This window comes from Phyllostomus discolor, chromosome 9, assembly GCF_004126475.2.
Source record: "Phyllostomus discolor isolate MPI-MPIP mPhyDis1 chromosome 9, mPhyDis1.pri.v3, whole genome shotgun sequence".
Taxonomy (NCBI): Eukaryota; Metazoa; Chordata; class Mammalia; order Chiroptera; family Phyllostomidae; genus Phyllostomus; species Phyllostomus discolor.
Window position 1 is genome coordinate 85,969,216 of NC_040911.2, and position 22,263 is coordinate 85,991,478.

General features: G+C 44.6%; 1 protein-coding gene across 1 annotated transcript in view; it reads left to right on the forward strand.

Annotated features, from left to right (window-relative positions):
* Positions 1-106: 106 nt before the first annotated feature.
* Positions 107-22,263, forward strand: part of CHMP4B (charged multivesicular body protein 4B) — a 40,999-nt gene continuing 18,842 nt past the window's right edge. Inside the window, exon 1 of the mRNA XM_028524058.2 lies at positions 107-439. Coding sequence (XP_028379859.1) covers positions 250-439 — 190 coding nt within the window. The 5' untranslated portion in view covers positions 107-249. The remainder of the gene's footprint in view (positions 440-22,263) is intronic.

Genomic DNA, 22,263 nt, shown 5'->3' on the forward strand with positions numbered 1-22,263 from the left:
CGCCTCTCTCCACTAGATTTGAGGCACAATCAGCGCGTTGCCTACTGGGAGTTGTAGTAAGCGGCGCGTCTCCCTGACGCCGGCCCGGCCGGGCGTGGGGGCCTGTGGGAGGTGGCGCGGCCGGGCTCAGCTGCTGGGCGAAGGCGGCGGAGAGGCCTACGGCGGCTGGGAGCGGCTGGGCCGGGAGCGGGCGCTGGAGCCGAGCCGAGCCGAAACTGACGGCGCAGGCCGGCGTGGCGAGCAGCAACCATGTCGGTGTTCGGGAAGCTGTTTGGGGCGGGAGGGGGTAAGGCTGGCAAGGGCGGCCCGACCCCCCAGGAGGCCATCCAGCGGCTGCGGGACACGGAGGAGATGCTAAGTAAGAAACAAGAATTCCTGGAGAAGAAGATCGAGCAGGAGCTGACGGCAGCCAAGAAGCACGGCACCAAAAACAAGCGCGGTGAGTCGGCCCGGCCCCCTCATATTCCCCTCAGCGCCGGGGCCCGGACTCCACCTTCATCGAACTCGCACCAGGGTCTGTTCGGATCCGAGAAATCTCCCGTCAGACTCCCTTCCGTGCCTTTCCGGGTATGGAACTTTCCCAGTCTGACTCCCTTCAGTGTCTGCCCGAGCTTGGACTCCTCCACCATCAGACTGTCATTTCAGGCTCTCTGCCCCTCAGGCTTTCCCTACTCTACCAGGCCCCTTCAGACCCTGTTTTCACAACACTCTGCCCTCACTCTGTTCCTTTCTCTTCTGCCTTTTTCTCCTCCCTCTGGACGGCCTTCATCCACATTCCCAGGGATCTCCTCCTTCTTGGATCATTTCTGACCCCCAATCTAACACTTGTTCTTTCCTGGTCCCACCCCTACCCCTCTGTAGAGTCCATGAGCTCCTCTTGGCCTCTTCTCACTCTCTGACTCAGAATTTTCCTTGAGAAGCCTCCTTGACGGAGAGAAAAGGGGGCTGGGGGCGAGGAGACCCGTGGTTCCGGCTCTGTTCACATGCTGAGTGAACTTGAGCAGGTTACTTTTGCTCTTGTCTCATCTCCCCCATCTATCAGCCAGGGTTTGGCCTCCATGAGCCCTAAAGTGCCTTTCAGTTCAGTGATTCACTTCTTGTTGCTTCAGAGCCAGGTCTTATCAGACCTTCACGCAGTGCAAGCCTTCACCCTGTGACTCACTGCTTCCTCATCCCTTTAAAACCATAAATAAGAATTCATTTCCTCCATTGGCTGAGACTCCTCCCCAGTGCCCTCTGCTGTGTTTAAGGGCTGGGATATTGAGTCTTGAGGCACTTTACTTCTTGTTGTATGGCTTTCTGGGTAAGTGCTTTACAGTCAAGTGAGGTGAATGTGAAAATGCTTTAATAACTGTAATTTAGACATATTTGACTTGTTATGGCAACATGAGAGTGAACCATAGATAGTGTGAGACCCTCCTCCTAAGAAAGGCAAAGGTGAGAGGCTTTGAGAAGCCAGCTGTACAATTAAGTTATTTAACTCAGAAGCCTGGCAGTCCCTTAGCCCTGTGACCTTGAAGGTAGTTAATTTCCCTCTCTGAAAGGAAGGTCATGGATTTACAGTGCTCAGCACATAGTAGGGGCTAAGTAGATGTTTTCTTCATTCTAACAGAAGAACAAAATGGCCCATCCTGGGGATGCTTCTTTGTTGATAGCACATCCTCTGGAAATTCCTTCTGTGTGCTTACTGCATGCATTATGTTCATAGGATGAACAAAACACAGCTTCCACCCTAATGTGGTAGGAAGCAGAGCCAGGAAAATAGATGAAGAAAGTATTGTCTAGTTGTGATGTGCTAGAAAAAAGTCTGACGGGGAGTGATGGGGTGGGAAAGGGTGCTGCTTTAGATAGAGTGGTTAGGGAAGTCCTGTTTGAAAAGGTAAGTTTGTTCCTTGGGCAAGAACCAACTCTGTAAAAATCTAGGGGAGGAGCATGCTGGGTGGGGAGAACAGCATGGGAAAAGGCTCAGAGGTTGGCTTTTAAGGAACAGAAGACCTCTGTTTCTGGCATGTAGTGATTGAAGAGGAGAGTGGTATGAAATAAGGGGGGTGGGGAGTGGACCTTGAATTTCCTGGTAAAGAGTTTGGATTTTATTTCAAGTGGATGAAAAGCTGTTGGAGGGTGTTATGCAGGAGGTGCATGTACTAATCATCGATAATAGTTTTAGAAACACCATCTGGTTGCTCTTTGGAAAACAGACCAGTGGAGGGGGTGAGGATGGGAGCGGGGAGACCAGTGAGAAGGCGGCTGTAGTCATCTGTCTGTGGCCTGGACTCCAGTTGTAGGTCTGCAGTGGAGAGCAGGTCATATTTTGCTGTCTCGAGCTTTTTTCTTGGATGACTCTCAATCGGGATCCTCTGATGTTCATAGTAATTAGAGTCATTGTTTCTGCCAGTCTCATTTGGAATACTTTGCTCATTGCAGGGTGGTTGAGAAGGGCATCATTTTACCTCATCTCCCATCAAAGAGCAATTCTCCTGTGATCTTTTGGTCTGGAGCTAGTTTAGTTTCTACAGTTTCAGAGGGGATTGAATTTGGTTTTCAAGAGGCTTGGAGAGAGGCTTCCAATAGACCATGGAGGACCAATCTCAGTTGTAATAACTTTGCTGAAAGCAGTCTGTCTTCTTGAGTTTGCCTGAGAGGACAGGAGCTACTGCCTTTCTTTTTTGTGTCCTCTGGGGGCAAGGTCTTACCTGCTTACTGGGATAGTGCTGAGGTGTTGTCACTACCTTATACCACTTGTTTAAGCACTTACTTGATACTGTGCTGCAACCTAGAGAATCAGAGATGAAAATACACTGTGCCTGCCCTCCAGGGACTCAGGATTGAAAGTGTGTAGTTTTTTTTTTGTTTTATTTTGTTTTGTTTTTTAGTTTGAGTGTGTGTGGGGGGGGGGGGCGGGGAGAGGAGGAGGGGAAAGGGAGGGGAGAGGAAGGGGAGAAGGAAGGAAACATACCAGGTAGTGCTGAAACAAGAGTGTGTACTTGGGGCCAAGGCTAAAGAGGAGAAGGTTCCTATCTGGAGGGCAAGGGCAAAAAAGGCTTTGCAGAAGATGAAAGGTGGATCAGCAGAGAGTTTGGGTAGCTGTGAGAGTGTGGCAGGACAGCAGATAGCTAACACGGGAGTGGCCTGTAGCCTTTAGACCTTGACCTGGAGATGGTGAGGAGCCATTGGCTGTTTTACAGCAGAAGAGACAGATTAGCTCGGATATTTGAAACAACACTCCAGCAGCAGCATAAAGGAAGAAGTAGCCAGCTAGGAAGGGATTGGAGGCAGGGATCCAGTAACAGTTAAGGGTAGAATCTCACAGATAGGATTGGAGCCACAGTTTTGTCACTAGCTGTGTGCATCTTGGGCAAGTTACTCAGCACCTCAGATTCCTCTTCTATAAAAAGGGTACTAGTATCTACCTTATTGTATTAAATTATGTTATGCACGCGAAGCTTTTAGTACAATGTCTTCCATATGGTAAGTGATCAATAAATGCTTGCCATTATCATTATTACAAGGAGACTTGTAATTAGTCAGGTAGGAACAAGTGCTTAGTATAGAAGCGTGGAAAACTAGATGAGAAGCAATAATGTCAGAGTTTTCTGAAGGAGAATCAGAAGAGACTGGGTGGTGGATTAGAACTGTGTACAGGATGAAGGAGAAGGAATTGAGGACAATTCCCAAGTTTACAGCTTGGACAGTGGTTGTAGGGCGATGCCGTTAACCAAGCTAGAGAACACAGAGGAGGAGCAGTACTTCATAATGGTATAGTTTTTTGAAGTTTGTAAAAGTCCTTTTGTCATGGGAGTCTCACAGTGTCCGTGGATACTGTGAGTTCCATGAAGCAGGATGTGATACTCATGTTCCTCACTATGTCTCCAGCACCTAGCAGAGTGCCTGGCATGTGGTTAATGCTTAGTAAATATTTATTAAATGAATGAAAATGTGTATGTTCTGTTGTTATTCCCATTGTATAGAGAGGAAAATGAGGCTCGAGAGAGCATGTAATGACTCAGAGACCAGTTTTTCTGGTGGCTGTGGGCACCTGGCGTTCTGTTTACTCCCTTATGGCTAAAGGTATCATCATGACCTTTGTTATTGCTCAGCTCATTAAACTGGCACCTGTGCAAGGTGAGGTGCTCAGTGGGAGAAAAAGAAGTGAAATAGGATCAGGCCCTGCTCTGTGGACTGTATAGCCAAATGTGGATGCTATCTTTGTGGCATACACATTGGAAAGACAATACATTGCCCTTTGAAACAAACCTGTGAAGGTCAAGGACATTATTTGCAGTGTGCAGGTGTATTCCAGGCAGTAGTTTCAGTTAGGAGATTAGAGCAAAATTTGGGTTGCATATTTTTTCCAAATTGCTTTTCCTTTCCCTTAGTCATTCATTCATTCATTCTTAAACATGTGGTAGGCTCTTAAACTGTGTCCTGGGCTGCACACTCAGTGCTAGGAATGCGGAGACACCAGACATGGTCCCTGCCATCCAGGAAACTTAAATATCATTACTTTCCTTTTTTATAAAGTAGAAATTATATTCATCTCACGTGACTATATGGTGAGGATTAGCTAAAATAGCGTATGAAAGAGTGTGGCACAATGTGAATATTGAGTAAGTATAGTTTTCTGATGAAGTTATTGTTGGTCAGACTTCTTTGGTTTGATTGTCAAAATGGAAAAGTTTTTTCGCTGAGAACTAGATATAAACCAGGATTGCAGGCTAGGTGAAATGACAAAATCACCCAGACTCAGGCCTTTTTTTGGTACCTATCTAAAGAGTGTCCTGTTGGTTTTCTTCCTAAGAAGGATGATCAGATATCAGAGATTCTTTTCTTCTTAAGGCATTGTAACTATGAAATATCTACCCTAGGTGGTTCAGATTTCCCTTTTGCCTTGTTTTAATAAAAATGAAAACAGTTTGTACAGAGGATAATACTTTAGTTTAACAAGAGAATTGTGTGAGATTGGGAAATGGAGACTGGGTATCTCAAATACCCCACACTGGTAAATTTCTTTGGATTTATGGATGTAAATCAGTTCATTTACAGGTTAATTTAGGTTCAGCTGAAAATGTCTGATCGATGCAGAGAGGCCAGGAGCTCAGGGGAAATATGTCTTCATTAAGTCCTGCTCATTGCTGGAGCCAGGGTGACTCTCTCATGTTTAATAAAGTTGCTGTAAAACACTGGCATGTGGGAAGACATCCTAATAAGTTAAATTTATAGTGAACGTGGCTTTTTGGTTCTCTGGAATCAAAGTATCAGGTTGAAAATCACAGCATCTTAATGGTACATGTGCCAGCAGGATCTCCTCTTCCAGAGGCCCAGGGATGGAAAACCTGAACCCCCGCCCCCAGCCGCCGCCCCCCCCCCCCAGCCCCACCAAGGAACTGAGCAGTGGGAATTTCCCTTGGTGACACTTAGATTGCTTGTTTGAAGAAATGGTTGGCTAGGTTGGGTTTGGTTTACTTCTTAAGACAGATGGAATGCCAGAGAGGCCTTATGTGTTGGCTGTCCAAACATGCTGGCGCCTTTAATTCAAATGACAATTTTTTTTTGCCCCATTTGGCAGGGAGATTAAATATTTTTAAGTGCCTGCCAGTAGGTTTATAATGTGATTTGAAATTCAGTATAGATTTTCTTTGTAAGTTTAGCTGAATGTGAGAACCTTTGAGCTTGACTGCTTTGCTCAGGGAAATCTTGAGTTGTCCTGAGTTGGGTTTGGGTGTGGAGAAGGAGGCCTGTGAAGATGTGTGTGAGTGTACATCTCTGAGGCTTAGCCAGGAGCTGCTTTGTTTACAGTGGTCCAGAGCCCTGAAATGGAGCCAGGGAGGATTGGGAGGAGGGGTGGGGCTCTTGGGGCTTTGAGGAGTTCCTTTGGGTAGGAAAGGTTTGTGAAAACGTGGTCCTTTTGCCCAGGATTATTTTGTGCTATGCCACGGTGTTTTAAAAAGTAAGACAGAGGATATTCAAAAACAACAACTTTAGATTGGTCATTTTGTGGGTGGATGACTATATTTAGAAGGAAAGTTTAAGCATAGTAGCAGGAAGCAACTACAGACCTAGCTGGATATAGTACTACCTTGTCTTAAAGGTGTTTGTCTCAAGCCAGCAGATGGTAATTATTGAGTTACTTCTAGGAGGGAGGCAGCATGATGCATGGTGTAGGCAAAGATTTCTAAATTTGAATACCAGCTTAACCACTCACCAGCAGTACCTTGGCAGTTATCCACTTTGAGTTTCAATTTTTCCATCTATAAAAATGGAATAATAATAATTCTTAGGGTTCTTGTGAGGATATGGAATAAGCTGATATATGTAAAGTGCCTAGCGGAGTGCCTGGCTCGTAGGAGGGACATAAATGTTTCCTTGGCTTCCCAGGTATAGTCGTAGGTGCAGTGAGGGATATAAAGATGGCTGACACTCGCTTCTTCCTATAAGACCTCACAATTCAGTGAGGAACACACACACGTACAAGCAACTTATAAAAGACAAATTGTGATGAGTGTGCAAATGAAGCGCCAGAGGAAAATGCAGCAGGAAGAGATTAATTCATCTCTGAGGATTGGCAGGTTCATCTCACCCATCCACCCATCCAAGGCCCAAATTCTCTTTGCAGTATTCCTGCCAAGCGATTAGCCTCTGATTGAACCTCTCTGCTGATGGGATTTATATTAGGTGCTCTATCCTTCCACTCTATAGCATAGCATGTCTTTGGGCAGCTGTGACTATAAAATCATTTTTTTGGAACTGAGATCTGTCTTCCTGTAGTGCCTACCTCCAGTACAGATTGGGGTGGTAGCTCCATGGGGAAGCAGCTTGGGGTGGTAGAGAGAAGGTGGCATCTAGAGGTAGAAGGCATGGGGGCAAATCTGAGCTCTGACAAAGTGAACTGTGTTTCTTCTGTTGGAAGAAGAGATTGCTCATTCTGCCTCTTAGGGCCTCAGAACAGGTCTCATATTCCTTTGACAAGACAGATGGAAGGAGACAGTGCTCATGTCTCAAGCCTGCACGTCCCTAGAACAGGTCTTCCCTTGTCTGTTGACTGTTCTGTTGCCTGGTGTTTCTGTTCTGTTCTTACTGCCCTGCCCTGGATGCTCTCCTGCTCATCAGTGTTGCTCTTAAGATGTGGAATGGGCAGAGTGGAATATGCTTAATATTCCAGTCACGGTCTGAGCAGCACAGCCCAGAACATGCAGGACTGGCCGTTTGTTTAGGGTTTAATTTGGTTCTGCATGCTATATGGCGCTGGTAATTCCCATATCACTGAGATAGGTTTTTTGTTTGTTTGTTTGTTTTTGTTTTGTTTTTGAAAAGCAGTTACTTTGCTGTGGCCTTTCATTAGTAAAGCAGTGAGCATCTAGCATCCTCTAAAGTTTGTTTGGTTCTTCTTTAAGAGCCTTAGCTGAAAGATTGAAGGATTTAAGTTCTTAACAAGAGCATCTGGCTTGATTCTCCCATAGCTGATATTTCTAGCTCTATCCTCCCTCTTCCTTACAGAGCAAAGCTGGCCGGAAGGCTTTTTTGAGGGATTCATGAAAGCTATATATCTCTGTGATTATAGCTGTTTAGTTCAAAAGGTTAGTGGTATGGTATGGTAGAAAAGGCCCTGGGTTTGGGATCAGAAGACCTAAGTTTACATTTCACTTCTCCCACTTATTACTTTTGGGATCTGGGGCAAGTCTCATATTTCTGAGCATCAGCTGCTTCAGCTGCAAAAACAGGATACTATGTAACTTTGCTACTTAAAGTGTGGTCTTTGGGGAGTTGTTAGAAATGCAGACTGTTGAGCCTCACCCAGATCTTCTGAAGCAGAACCTGCATTTTCATGAGATCCTCAGGTCATTTTTATGTACATTAAAGCTTGAGAAACACCTCTTTATAGTTATTATGGGGATTAAATGAGAATTTTGGGCATTTTTCATATGTCCAGGCCAGTATTCATTCTTGGACACTCAGGGATGCTGTCTCTCTGGTCCATTTGCTCACTCTTTTTTCTGCTCAAAGATTAAACTCTTCTCCAGCTCACCCTGTCCCCAAGTACCTTCAGTTACCTCCAAATCTGATGGGACCTCAGGACATGAATGGGTTAGTAGAAGGTCATCTTCCCTTCTTTGAAAAAGAACCTGAAGCACATGTCCTGCTGATAGGGTAACAGCCTTTTCATGAAAGAGAATGACCCCAGTTTAAGTTAGAGGAAAATCTCGTCCTCAGGAAGCACCACTGTCTGACTGGAGGGACCAGTTAGTAAAGGAAGAATATCCACCCGGTGAGGCTCGTGTAGAGTGCCATGAGAGCCACAGGTGAAGAGGAATTCATGCCACTGGGGTTGGAGGGTTGGGGGCTAGGAAATGTTTTGTTAAAGTTATCTTTTTTTTATTTTTACCATGAAGACTTTTTGATGAGTTCTGATTTCCTTATTCAGTGGCTTTATGACTGTTGCCTATTCTGTTTATAACGACATTGATACTGTTCTGATCCGCCGACTTTCTACATCAAGAGGGACGGGCGTTCTGCTGAGTGCCTGTGCTGTGTTAGGAGCCATCTGAGATGCCATGTGGATTTCTAGGCAGTGAAAACGACACAGCCTGGCCCAGTGGACCCTACAGCTGAACAGATCTGTGGCTCTCTCAGAGAAAGAAGTGATCACAACTACACAGCCCACACGTTTTCTTACTGGGGCCTTACAGTCATCAAAGTGCTTCTTCCAGGAGCTTAGGGAGAAAGTAAAACTAGCAAATACAAGTAGCTCTCAGAGGGGGTAGCGCAAGTTAGGTGGGAAGATAAAGCAGGACATTGCATCATCACACTTGCCCTGTTCGATTCTATAAGATGACATTTTTTTCCTGGATTTTGGGGTGACAGTGAATTTTTGAGCAGGGATTCTTAATTGGGTTAAACCCAGCAAAGACCATTATCTTCTTTTCAGTCTTGAAAAGAGCCAAAAATCAAACAGCTCCTCCCCCCTCAAAAAACAAAAAACACACAACACAGGCATCAAGCACCAGGTTGCTCAGGAGGCTTGGCCTGGGGCTTGGCACAGACGGAGGGGGAAATTTCCTCCCATTGAACACTCAAGGCAGTGGAGTTTGCTCAGGGCTAGGAGGCTCTGAGTCCAAAGCATGCCCAAGTGGGAGTCCCTGCCTTACAATCTGCTCTCTGGAGGTTCATACTCTTGGTGGAGGGATAAACCTAGGATGGGAGTAATTAAAGTCCAAAATTGGCTGTAAGTGCCACCTACAGGAGCACCCTAAATGGAGCTTGGTGGAGATTTGAAGATGGGAGCAGTTGCCACACTTCAGGGTTGAGGGTGACAATATGATCTTTCCTGTTAGTTTTTAAAGGAGTAGGCAACTATGCAGTGGGGTGGGGGATGAGTGTAAATGCTCATGTTGTTTATATGACATCACCTCAGATCTAGAGTTACAACTGGAAGTTGCAGAAGAATGTTTGCTTTCATCTAGCTGTGTTGTGTAAAGAGTAGTATATTTGAGAAAAGGAAACTAGGAGTTTTGAGACATATTTGGATATTGAGCACTGTTTAGGGACTCTGATGCAATCTTCAATTTTTTTGGCCTTAGTGCTGCATAAACAGCCATTTGCATTTCATTTCAGATGGCCCATTTTTTTTCAAAGTTTTATTTATTTATTTTTTAGAGAGAGGGAAAGGAAGGGAGAAAGAGAGGGAGAGAAACAACAGTGTATGGTTGCCTCTCATGTGGCCCCCTACTGGGGACCTGGCCCACAACCCAGGCATGTGCCCTGACTGGGAATCAAACTGGCGACCCTTTGTTTCTCAGCTTGAGCTCAGTCCTCTGAGCTACACCAGCCAGGGCATCAGGTGGCCCATTTTTAGTGAAGGAAGCTGGAAACTTGCTTCATTCATGAGTCGATGGATATTAACTTGAGCTGTGTGCTAGGTACTGTCCTAGTTTACAGGGTAATTGCAGATGAAGATATGTCATTGCCTTTGACACACTCACAATCTAACTAGAGTGACAGACAAGAAAACAGGTATAATCAGGATATAGTGTGATCTGTTCTAGAAGCATATTCAGAGTTCAGAGTATAGGATAAACAGTAGAGTGGGTGCATGTGTGTATTGCTTGAATCTGTTTTATTAAATACTTATTTTGGAGAGTACTAGAATATTAGAGCAGAAGGGAACTCAAAATGTATGAGTGCTTGAAACTGAATTAATAGGAAAAGTTTTTGAGAAAGAAAAACCAGGAACTTGGAAACACATGTAGCACTTTTTATTTTTTTTAATTCATGCCTGAGGATATACTTAGTGATGGGGGGGCTGAGAGAGAGGAAACATTGATTGCTCCCCATATGCACCCTGACCAGGAATTGGACCCTTTTGTCTATGGAATGAAGTTCCAACCGAGCCATACCAGCCAGGGCCAGGGCACAGTACTTTTAAAAAGTACTTTATTTGAATCAGAAGCACCTTTGGGAGGACATAAGAATGAATAAATGTTTGGCTTAGGTTAGTTATAAAATAATTAGCTTTGGAATACTAAGTTTAAAGCACAGCTAATTCTGCCATGGCTGGTGTGGCTCAGTGGATTGAGTGCTGGCCTGTGAGCAAAGGGTCCCTGATCGATTCGCAGTCGAGGCAAGTGCCTGTGTTGCTGGCCAGGTCCCTAGTTGGGGGTGTCTGGCACAGAAACACCTGTTTCTCTCCTTCTCTGTCTCCCTCCCTTCCTGTCTCTCTAAAAAAATAAATAAAATCTTAAAAAATAATATTCTGATAATTGGTACAAATTTGCTTTACAACTGTCTGCTTCTGGCAAAAGGAAGTAGGAACTAATAAACCTGAAAAGTGGATTCTTTACTATCTGCATATGCAAGAACTGTAAATTCCTTGTTTGTAATCTTTATAAAACCTGATAGTGGTAAAAGCAAAAATGAGACTCGTACATGTGTGTAGTCTGGCTGCTGTTCTATGCAGAGGTTTGAAGAGAGAGGTTGCTACTCAGACGAGGCCACCTGAAAGACTCCATATTATGGTGAGGAGTTTGACCAACTCAGTGTCCACAGAATTCATTAGACTTGGAAACGTTGACTGACAAAGGAAACGTTTAAATCCCAAGTGATTGCTAGTTTCTTAATTCTCCATCAGGTGGATTGGTTGCTTTCATCTCTCCAAAGCACTTTCTCCCTTTAGAGTCTTGCATACTGGGCAGTAAGTAGGTAGCTGTGGATTGCTTAGCAAGTCTGGAGTAGAGCTAGTTGTTGAGTTGCAGTGGACTCTGCTGGCCTTCCGGCCATGTGCAAGGAAGGATGTCAGCTTGACATTCAGCGTTTGCTCTTGGCAGACAGGGCTGTATGGCTGGTGGCTGCAGACAGCCCTTCTCATACTTAGATTTAGAGGTAATTTCAGAGGTATAAAGGACAGAGCAGTGTAGGAACGAACACCTTTTCTTAAGTTATTTTCATCATTATAAAATATATTTCAAAGTTAAAAAAATTCTTTTTCAGGAAGAAAATCTTCAGAAAATGAAAGCATTCTCCCATCTTTGGTAAATGCCATGCACTTTACAAACTTGATCATGTTTGATCTTTTCACCAACCCCATGCATGAAGTGGTGTTACACCCGCCCCCCCCACCCCCCCTTCAGAGATGAGAAAGCCAAGGTTCGGATTACAAGAGCCACAGGGCTGACCCAGGAGCCTTGGGCCTTCTGAGTTGGGCTGCACCACAGCGGGTTCTGGTATCTTTGGTTTTCTCATAGGGCCAGGTCTCTAGAGCCTTTAGTACTTATAACATATCAATGGACAAAATCCTGTCGCTGTAAATAAATTTTTATAATATTCCCTCCACAGTGTGAACACCTGTTATTCTGCAGGGAAATATTTCTCGTTAGTAAAGGGTTTTATGGCTTCCAGAGCACTTTCACAAATGTGATCTTATTTTGAAACTCAGAGTCCTTATAAGGTAGGTAGGGCAGGGTGTGATTTTAACCCCATTTTGCAAGGGAGAAAACTAAGGCTCACGGCAGTTAAGTGGTTTTCCTGGGGACTGTGCCGATGCTAGAACTCTTCTTTAGGCTGCAAGTCTCATGCTTTTCTGCACTATTCTGCCTCCCTCTTATTAATGCCCAGTCTCAGATTCCCTTGCCAGCTTCAGCAAGGCTATGTGTCAATAATGGGTGTAGGCCAGGTTTAGGAGGACAAGGTTGAGAGTCCTTAGAGTGACTGGCTCATTTTATACACAGTGGGACTAGTGCCAGAAAGAAGGCAAAGTGGAGAGAGACTGTTCATATGTGTCCAGAATGGCTTGAGAACCTTTATTCACTGTATTCATTTATTCAGTCTGCTACGACATTAGCATGGTGTATTTCCCAGTGTGGCTTTCATTTCTTTTACCACAATAAACTGGTTTTCTCAGTGGCCTCTAGAGCAGTGTTTCTCAACCTTGGCACTGTTGACATTTTGGACTGGATAATTTTTTGTTGTGGGGGCTGTCCTGTACATTGCAGGATATTTAGCAGTATCCTTGGCCTCTGCTCACTAGATGTCCAAGCACCCCGTTGATCACCAAAAATGTCTCCAAACACTGCTGATTGTCCTCTGGGGAACAAGAGCTCCAGGGGTTGAGAACCGCCGTTCCAGGGCTGGTGAAGACCTGCAGGAGCAGCAGTGCAGCTTCAGAGGCTGGCCTAAGAGTGCAGGGTCTTAAAGAGCAGAGCTGGGAGGATCCAGGAGAGTACTTTTAATCCTACCCTTCTGTTCTGCTGAGCAGACTGAAGTCTAGAGCTATCTCAGGGCCTCCTGGCTCTACTTTCTGGGAGTGTGGCTAAGACTCAGACCCAGATCTGAATTTCTCCCAGCCAGGACTCTTTCATCAACCCACAGGTCCTCAGTCTTTTCCAGGTTGAAGAATCCTTTTCTAATTCCAAAAAATATCAGGGATGGCCATGTGATAATATTGGTACTTTTAGTACCCATTGAGAAAATAATTCCTTTCAACCAGTATTTATTTAATACCCACTATTTGTGTCTCTGTCCTAGGACTGCCTGGCATGAATGGTGGTGGTAGGTGGTCACATGGTAGTTGTTTTTATTATTGTGTGGTAAATACAGTCGTCATATGGTGCATAGGCAGTGTGCTGGGCGGCCACATTGACAGAGTGGTGAAGTGATAACTGTGAACCCAGTGGGCTCATAGTTCCTAGGTTGGGAACCAGTTGATACACTTATACCATGAGATTTTAGAGAACAGCAGGCCAGAAAACTCTGGGCTTTTCTTGAAACCATGAACTGTCCACACTCAAGATGGAATCTCCACACTCTGTGGAAATAAAAAGCCAATAGGGTACCTGAAGTCCTCAGTGTAGCTCTCTTCAACAGCTGTACGCTAGGGAATTTGTGATAAAAGAAGAGGCATTTGGCTGGAAACAAGTTTTAAGTTCCTAGCATTAGTTGGTAAATGGTGCATGGGTCTAAGGGGAGTTTGAAATAACAGCCTTGAACTTGAGAATCTGTGTTTCCAGAACTTCTCAGCCTCTCTGACAGACAGGTACTATTACTGTTATTTCAGAGGGAAGAGGCAGAGAGGCCAAGCCACACAAATTGTCTCTGAAAGAGAGCCAGCTACTCCCAGGTTTAGGAGCTGGGCCTCCGGTTGGCATTCAAGGATGGGGCTGTTTCAGATGATGGTGGAAAAAGGAAAAAGATTCCTATATTAAGTTCCACTCAATTCAGCCAACATTTGAGCGCCCACTGTGGCAGATTTCATGTGAAGGGACTGAATGAGACATAGATGATGGGGCACAGATGAGCAGGACTGGGGACAGAGGAAGAGCTGGGCCGTTCCAGGCAGGGGGATTATAGGAGCCAAGACTAGCACATACTGTGTGTGCGGGGAAGGGGTGAGGCGATGCAGGTACAGGTGATACAGGTACCTGGTGGCTCAGGTGCAGTGAGAGTTGAAAAGTAGGCTGCCACTTCTCCGAGGATGGCCCTGGATGCCAAGCTGAGGAATCTGTGTTAGGTTGAATTTACTGAGGCGCAAACTGAACGGACACTTCCTGTCTCTAGAGAGGAGTTTGCTGGAGACCAGTGGCCATCTTCCTGCAGCACCTGGTGAAGCTTGCCTTTAGTAGGCTTTCTGCCCACTACTGCTGAGGGAATGAGGTGGGTAGAGGGGCTGTTCCCTTATAAGAGGGGACCTATGGGGTCACCACCCTTTTTCTAGTTATTTCCTGGTTCCCCTTCTGCTTTAGTTGAAGCCTGAAGCCCAGCATATCCTGGGCAACTGGTTGGAGACAGAATAGAACTTTTCTCCACTTGAGAGCATCTCAGGTTATATGCTGAAGGTAAGCAGGCATATCTAACCTATTTAAATTAGCTTGACTCAGCCTCATTTATTAATCAGGTCCTTGGCTGCCTCATATTGAACATTTATCCCCAGCTCCTGGCTGGCTCACTCAATTAGTTGTGATCTTTGAGATTATATAATCTTCCTTTCATGTTTATCTTTGATCTGAGAGAGAGCGCTAGTTAATTCCCTTGGCCGAGGATGAGGACCTGTGTTTCTGAGGCCATACATTAAGTTCAGCCCCAAGTCTCTGCTTGCTGTCTTAAATCAGAAACATCTGCAAGTTAACCCTGCACCTCCCCGCCCCCCCCTTTCCTGAGCTCCCAGTTTCCTGTTAGCTTTCCTACTGTCTGGGTGCTCCCCCCGCAATCACCCAGGATGGTCACGCAGAGCTCTAGGACTTAGAGACACTGTACCCTGGTTCTAGCTCTGACTCTGTCAGCTGGTATCTTTGGGCAAATGTCTTCCCAACTCTGGGCCTTTGTTTTCTTGACAGTAAAATGAAAAGGATGGATTAAATGAATGCCAAGATTCGTTTCTGCTCCAATATTCTCTGAATCAACAAGTGCTCACTGTACAGTAACCCTCCAAAAACAAGCTGTTGCTCCAAGCAGTTTTGCTGCATAAAAAGATGGAGCAGCTCAGCATTCATTTTGTCTGTTAACAGCATGGGTACATCCCTGCTCTTCATAGAAGCTGAGAGCAGCCACAGACTGTTTTGTAGAAGGTGCTGGACATTTTTCCATTTTGATTCCCTAGTTCAGAGGCCAGAGCTGGTAATGGTTTTAGCTGTTCCCCAGCGAGCGCCTTTGTCCAGGCAAGCAACACAGGTGCTAGAGGGCATCTGTCTTCCTGTCTGAGCCTCCAGCCTGCCTCTGACTTGACTGCTAGACTTTTGGCAAATTAGAGCCACAGATTTCTGCTGGGGCCGAGCAGGCTCAAGCTCTGTTGGACAAAACCCCAGTACTGACCAGTTAAGCATACTGGGGGTGCTTCCTTGTGGCAGAGCTTGACTTCCTCACCGACCCACCTTTGGGCCACAGGATGCTGGTGATTTGCCTCCTGTGTGAGGGGAGTGGAGAAAGGAACCAAGTGCTATGGGCTGGTCTGACTTGAGTCCTTTTAATTAAATCTGCTCCTTAGCATGGCAACTGAAGATGATGCTGGGAGTCTTGGGGAGGGCAGCCGGCCTCTCTGGAAAGGCCTTTTGTGCATAGTGTAAATCCTGGTGCCACCATGAGCAGCTGAGCCTCTCAGGAATAGGGAAGCCATTTACCCACCTGGTTCTAAATTACGGTCTTTAAAACCTCAAGTCCCTTCTAGTGCTCATTAAAACAGTTCTCTCACTTTTATTAACTTTCACAGTACATTCCTATCTCCTAAGCAGCTCTGGAAAAATCACACAACTGGAGAGCTCATCTTGCCCGTGCAGGGGAAAATCCCAGGCCCAGAGAGAATAGGTGACCTGTTAAAAATGACACAACTCGTGAAGGCAAACCTGGGACTAGACCCGTCATTCCTACCTCCTCATTCCAGGGAGTTCTGCTGCCTCATTGCTTCTCTGTAGACACTGTGGTGGCATGTTCCCTTCCAGTCCTGCCAGAATGGTTTCCAAAATAAAATTTAAAGTTACCATGCAGAAAACCAGCTGACAGGAGAGATGAAGCAAATGGTTGCTATTTTAGGGGGTTGTTTTCTTTTGAGTCAGAACTGGCTATTGGTGGTTTGGCGGACTGGCTCAGCCTGGGCGGAGGATCATAAACTCCAAGGTCTTGTTGTCGCTACATTCCTGACTTTGCTACCAGACTGTCTTTTCCTGCACCCCAGGGGCCTCCCATGCAAGGGTTCAGAATAATTCCCACTTTTAACCCCTTTTTTTGGACTCTGGGGAGGACTGGGGAGTCTATAGAGAGACCTGGGAAAGAGTTGGTCTATAAATATTGGTGCTGCTTGATTTTTTTTATTGAGGTGTAACTTATTTATAGTAAAGCAGACAAATCTTTTTTTTTAAGAGCTAATTTATTTATTTAGTTTTAGAGAGGGGGGAAAGGAAGGAGAAAGAGATGGAGAGAAACATCAATGTGTGGTTGCCTCTCATGTGCCCCCCACTGGGGACCTGGCCTGCAACCCAGGCATGTGCCCTGACTGGGAATCGAATTGGCCACCCTTTGGTTCACAGGCCTAAAGCAGACAAATTTTAAGTGTACAGCTCACTCAATTTTTACAAATGTGTATACCTACATAGCCACCGCCCAGATTAGGACATAGACCATTTTCAGCACTTCAGCAGTCTTGATGAATTTTTTAGTTAAGTAGCTCAGGACGTGAGAAGAGAGCAGTTTTGTTTACTATTGCCTCTTTAAGAACCTCAGAGGCCATTATATTATCCTTCTGTTACTCATTCAACATATGTTTCCAAAACACCTAGCAGTGCCGGGCTCTGTGCTGGGAGTAACTGGGAGTACAGAAACTCATCGTTGTTGGCCTCTGTGTCAGTCTCATGGCCCATCGTGGATTATAACACGTCCAAGGGAGACCAGGGGAAGGCCCGTGAGAGGCAGCTTGGAGGAGGGAGGCTGCCTCTTGCAGGGAGAAGGGAGGGTGTATATTTGTATAGACACAGAATTTTCCCCAGTCCTTTCATGGCCTATAAATATAGGAAATGAGCAAGATTATGGATTTTCAGTCCCTTCTCAGCCAGTTCTTTGCATTCTCGGACCATGTTGGGTACTTGGGGAGGTGCAAACCCAGCTGAAAATCCACATCTGTAGTATTTGCTGTCTTGCCTTCTCTTTTGGGAAGTAGGAGAGAACACAGGTGGTATGGAGGAAAGCCAGAACCAAGAGGTGCTTTCATAAGCCGCCCAAGACCACATCAGTCTACTGAGTTAATTTTGGCCTGAATTTCTCTACCCCCTTTGATCCAATAGTTTAGAACATAATTTTCTGTATCTTTAGTGAAAACAGATCCAAGAAGGAGTTTTCTGATGTTTTTCATGTATGAGAAACAAGTTTTTGTTTTATTTTGTTTTGTTTTGTTTTAATTGCTAATAAAGGCATATGGCTCTGTGGTTCGTAGGAGGGGGGAAAGCCATGCCCAAAGTAGATGCAGAATCATCCCTTTCTTTAACGATATAGTCTCCGAGGTAGTAAAGATCAGCACCTGAGATGGTCAGCATGAAGACACGTTATGACATCTGGACATTACAGAGCTATATCTTGGTACATGTGTTGAGAGTAGATAAGAAAGAAAGAAGGGTGGATGGCTCAGCCTAGCTGACCTTATTCAGGTTCTGATGAGTTCCTCCTGTGTCTTGGAAACATAAGAGACTTTGATCATCTGCATCCGTTCCTATTGGGGGAAAGCCTCAGAAGTCTAAATTCAAAATTGATTCTAAAGAACTGACATGTAGCCTTACTCAAATTTGTAAGAGCTTTAATAGGAGAAACTTACATGAGCAAAGCAGCTGCTTCCCATGGTATCCTGGCTGGGAAAAAAATCCCCACTCCTTCCAGGACAGGGGGTTAATGGTGAATGGTCACATAGACCACCAGAAAGAACAATGCATTTCCAAGTTAACAGATAGCATCAGGCAGTTATCCACACTCTATACATTCATTAACCTCCTTCCTGGGGGCCCGATGTTTATCTTTGGGTGGCATTCTGACTTTCTGGGTAGTCAGCCAAACCTGAGGCTACAGAGAGTTAAACAGTCACAGAGGTTAAAGAGAGTTCAACGCTTTTACTGATGGAGCCATATTGCGCCTCCGACTTCCCTTACAAATTCCCCACTCTCATTTCACAGATAAGGAAACTAAGACTTTGATTTGACCAGAGAGCTGGAACCAGACCTGGGTCTCATGTCTTATGGGGTACAGAGATGGTCTGGAGGAGTGCTCAGCAGGGTTTAGAAGGAAGCTTGGCTAGGAGAGGGTGGTGGGGAGTCCAAAGGCAGAGGGTGAGTGGAGTGGCAGGGAGCATTGGTTGGTTTCCCTCCACATTTGGAGCCAGGAAAACCAAGGTACCAATGGAAGCGAGAGTCAGGAGACAGGAATGACTCTGAGCCTGCCTGTCAGTTATCTGTGGGGGGGCCTTGGCATACTGAGGCCAGGATAAAGGATTTTAATTGGCTGGAGAATTTTCAGCATTTATCCTTCGCATCTTTTGTTTTTTAATTGACTACATGGGACCCCAGAGGCCTTGGTAGGAAGCCTGCTTTCCGACTTCCTATCTTTACATTCTTTTCTAAACAATCAGTTTATAATCTAGTACTGTTGTATATTGTTCAAGGGAATAGAAATTATTCCTGCCCAGTATTTTGGTTTCCGGTTATTCTGTGCAGTTTGTTAGTCCTCCAGTTTTATTATTCTCACATATATGATTATAAACTACATTGTTCAGCAGAGAAGACCAGATAGCAAACTCATGAAATCAATCTGTTTTTTCTTTGTCTGTTTCTATGTTATATATATAACATAAAATTCCTGGCTGGCATAGCTCAGTGGATTGAGCATGGGCTGGGAACCAAAGTGTCCCAGGTTCGATTCCCAGCCAGGGTACATGCCTGGGTTACAGGCCATAACCCCCAGCAACCGCACATTGATGTTTCTCTCTCTCTCTCTCTATCTCCCTCCCTTCCCTCTCTAAAAATAAATAAATCTTAAAAAATAATAGAAATTTAGTTTAAAAAATATATATATAACATAAAATTTATCATTTTACCATTTTTAAGTAGACAGTTTTGTGGTATTAAGTGCATTCACATTGTTGTGCCCAATCTGTTTTTACTCTTTAGATTTTTTTCTACCAAGATTAATCATTGAGCAGGAGGGTGTTTAAATTTGATGTCTGCCATTAAGATTAGCTATTTGGTCTCTGAGCCTGTGTTCTTGTTTGTAAAATGGGAGTGATAAGTCAGACACACTGGGTTTAAATTTAGGCTTCATCAATTACTAACTGCAATCTTGGGGAAGTTACTTGTAAGCCTTAGTTTTTACTCTTTTGCCATATTAAAATGGAAAGGAATGAAGATTTATTGCCTGCTAATCAAGTATTGTACTACATAAATGCCGTGCGTATGCTGTTTTACTCCTTACAATGGTCCAGTAAGGTACAGGTATTATCCTCATATCACACATATGGACGGTGAGCCTCAGAGAGGTTAAGTGACTTGCCCAAGGTCACCAAATTACTAATGTCTTACCCTGGATGCAACTGATCAATATTCCTGTCATCTCTCTCTCCCCGCTCTCTTTCCCTTTCTTAGTTCCCCTGTCTCTAAAAATCAGTAAGCATATCCTTACTTGAGGATTTAAGTAAATAAATATTCAAATAATGAATGAGTGAATACGTAGAACAGCAAATTTATGTCAGTCATAAATAAGTAGATAAATAGCTCTTGGGAAGAGCCTTTTGGGAATGGCAATATATTTTTTTTAAAAATGTAGCTTCTGATTCAGTTAATATTGGGTCAGCCAAAAAGTCTGCTTAATTTTTTTTCCATAAAATATAAGACATATTTTTTCATTTTCACCAATAACTTTACTGATTTGGATATTTTGAGTATGTCAGCTATCTCCCATGTGGTATAACATTGATTATTCTCAGTTAATAATTAGTCTCGATTTGATCACTGTCAGCTTCAACTGGTCTGTCAAACCACGGAGCACCCACCATCCAGGGAGAGATCTCTAGCACAAACCTTTGCAAACAAACCACTTTTGACAGGTTGGGTCAGTCACAGCATCTTCTCCATGCACTGCACGTATCTTTTTTTGCATTTCAGTTGCATTTTTGCCTTTCTTGAAATAATAAAGCGTAAGATGTTGAAAATGATGTGAATTTTCTTCCATATTTAATATTTTAAATGGCTATACAAAATTCACCAGTTTTGATATGCTTTTTAAAAAAATACATGCTGATATGACAGCTGTCACAACAATCTAACAAAATTGTTTTGAATGAAGTTAAAGACAATTAAGCGCTGCTACAGCCATCGTACAGAAAAAGCCAAATGAACTTCTTGGTCATCTCCATATTGGCTGAACCTTTCCTGGGTGATAGACATTGTAGTTCTGGGTAGATAATTTTACTGTCTCATAACCATTTTATAAATGAGGAAATTAAAGCTCAAGGGTCACCCAAGATCACCCAGATTGGAAATGATCTGGAGCCAGGATGTGGACCCAGGTCTGCCTGACTCCCACCTATGGGACCTCAGGATTATCTGACTGTGACCCAGTTGTTTCAAGCAATTTATAAAAATGAATCTCATCCGAGCATTAGTAGTTGGCTAGTCCCAGGAAATTAACTGCAATGAAATTTGACCTAAATCACAAAATAATAAAACGTATGGGGTAGGGTGTAAGGAAGGGGCCTTCCCAGCTATTATGAGCACATCTTCTCAAAGCTTTGCAAAAAAACAGAAATAGAATACTGCCATAACTTTTTCTATTATATTTCTAGGAGGATAGAGCCAGGAACAGATTCTTTATTTCTTCTCTCATGACTCTGGGAAGTAGACCGGTGGGTTCTTATGATTTTATAAAGAGTAAGAACTGGCAGGGATAAAAATCTCGTTAGAGCTTTCTTGCAAAGTTATGATGATCTCAGCCTGTTGGGTTTTTCGTCCATGGAGATAGTTTTAATGGCCAAATGCAGTTCAAATAAACTCCTATGTGGAAAGCAATGACAGTTTAAAGCCTTTTGGCTTGGTAGAAAAGGCTTGGTTGTTTGAAGAGCCTCTAAAACATTTTCCCTAGGCCCAGGGATCCTTGAATACCACTGGTTGAGGCTAACTGATTAACCGGACTGTAGACATTGCTTCTTCCTCATTCATTCAGATGTGGACTTGGACACCTTCTCTATGCCAGAGAGTGTCCCCAGGAAGCTCACTGTGCTGTGTAGGGCGATGTCAGTAACAGTACAGCATTACTGTTTTAAGGTGGCGGCCTTCAGCAAGGGTGGTGCAGGAGTGTGCAGGAGAAGGGTCTTGCTTAGCCCATCCTGGGGGAATAGGATGATTGAGAAGCTGGACAGCCCTGCAAGACCAGTGGGAGCTCGCCAGGTGAAGAGTGAGAATAGCTTTTGGGGAGAACCAGAAGACTGATGAAGCTTAGAGAATGAAAGCTGGTGCAGGATTTTCTAGGCAGGGGAGTGGAACATTAAGATATATGTTTAGAAAAACTGCTGTGATGAGTAGAGAAAGACCAGCAAAGGCATCCCCCCAAAAAATCCACACGCACTCTCTCCTCTCCCTCCGTCCCCAGCTCACATAGCTCAACCCACAATCTTATGAGCAAGCACCCAGCACCATCTCCTTACCCCCAAGAACACATACCCAGCTGACCCCACACAAGGCCCTATAGTCCTTGGGCACAGCCCTCTTGCTCTTGGGTCCTGATTGCTCCAGCTGCTGGAGAGGCCTTCCCTCTGTATGCTGAAGAGCTGGGAGCTGCAGCTTGGGCTGATGATCTGCGGGAAGAGAGGCTTTTCCAGTCCCTAAGAAGGGAGAGGCTGAAGCCTTGATTTGGGTTCACCATAATTGGGAAGGGAGGCAAAGGCTATGCGAGAGGAGGTGGGAGTTGTTAACACCTGGCTCCTCAGCCAGGGAGGTGAGTGTAAAAATAAGAGGCAAATTCCCCCAAAGATGGGAAAGTGTGTGTGTGTGTGTGTGTGTGTGTGTGTGTGTAAACAGGACTTGAGCCAAACTCCCACCTTATCCCTCTTACCTAGGGTACATTTTTTTTCCTTTTTTAACACCACAAATAGGTTTTTATTTGTCACTATTAAAAGTCTGAATTTTAAACAGCTTCTTGGATTGGGGGGTGGGGGCTCATATCCATCAGCACATTCAGTTCTAGCACCCTTCTTACCCCCAGTAGCTTTTCCAGAGCTGCTGCCTTCACCATGAAGTTCCATGAGTTTTCCCAATTCGAACT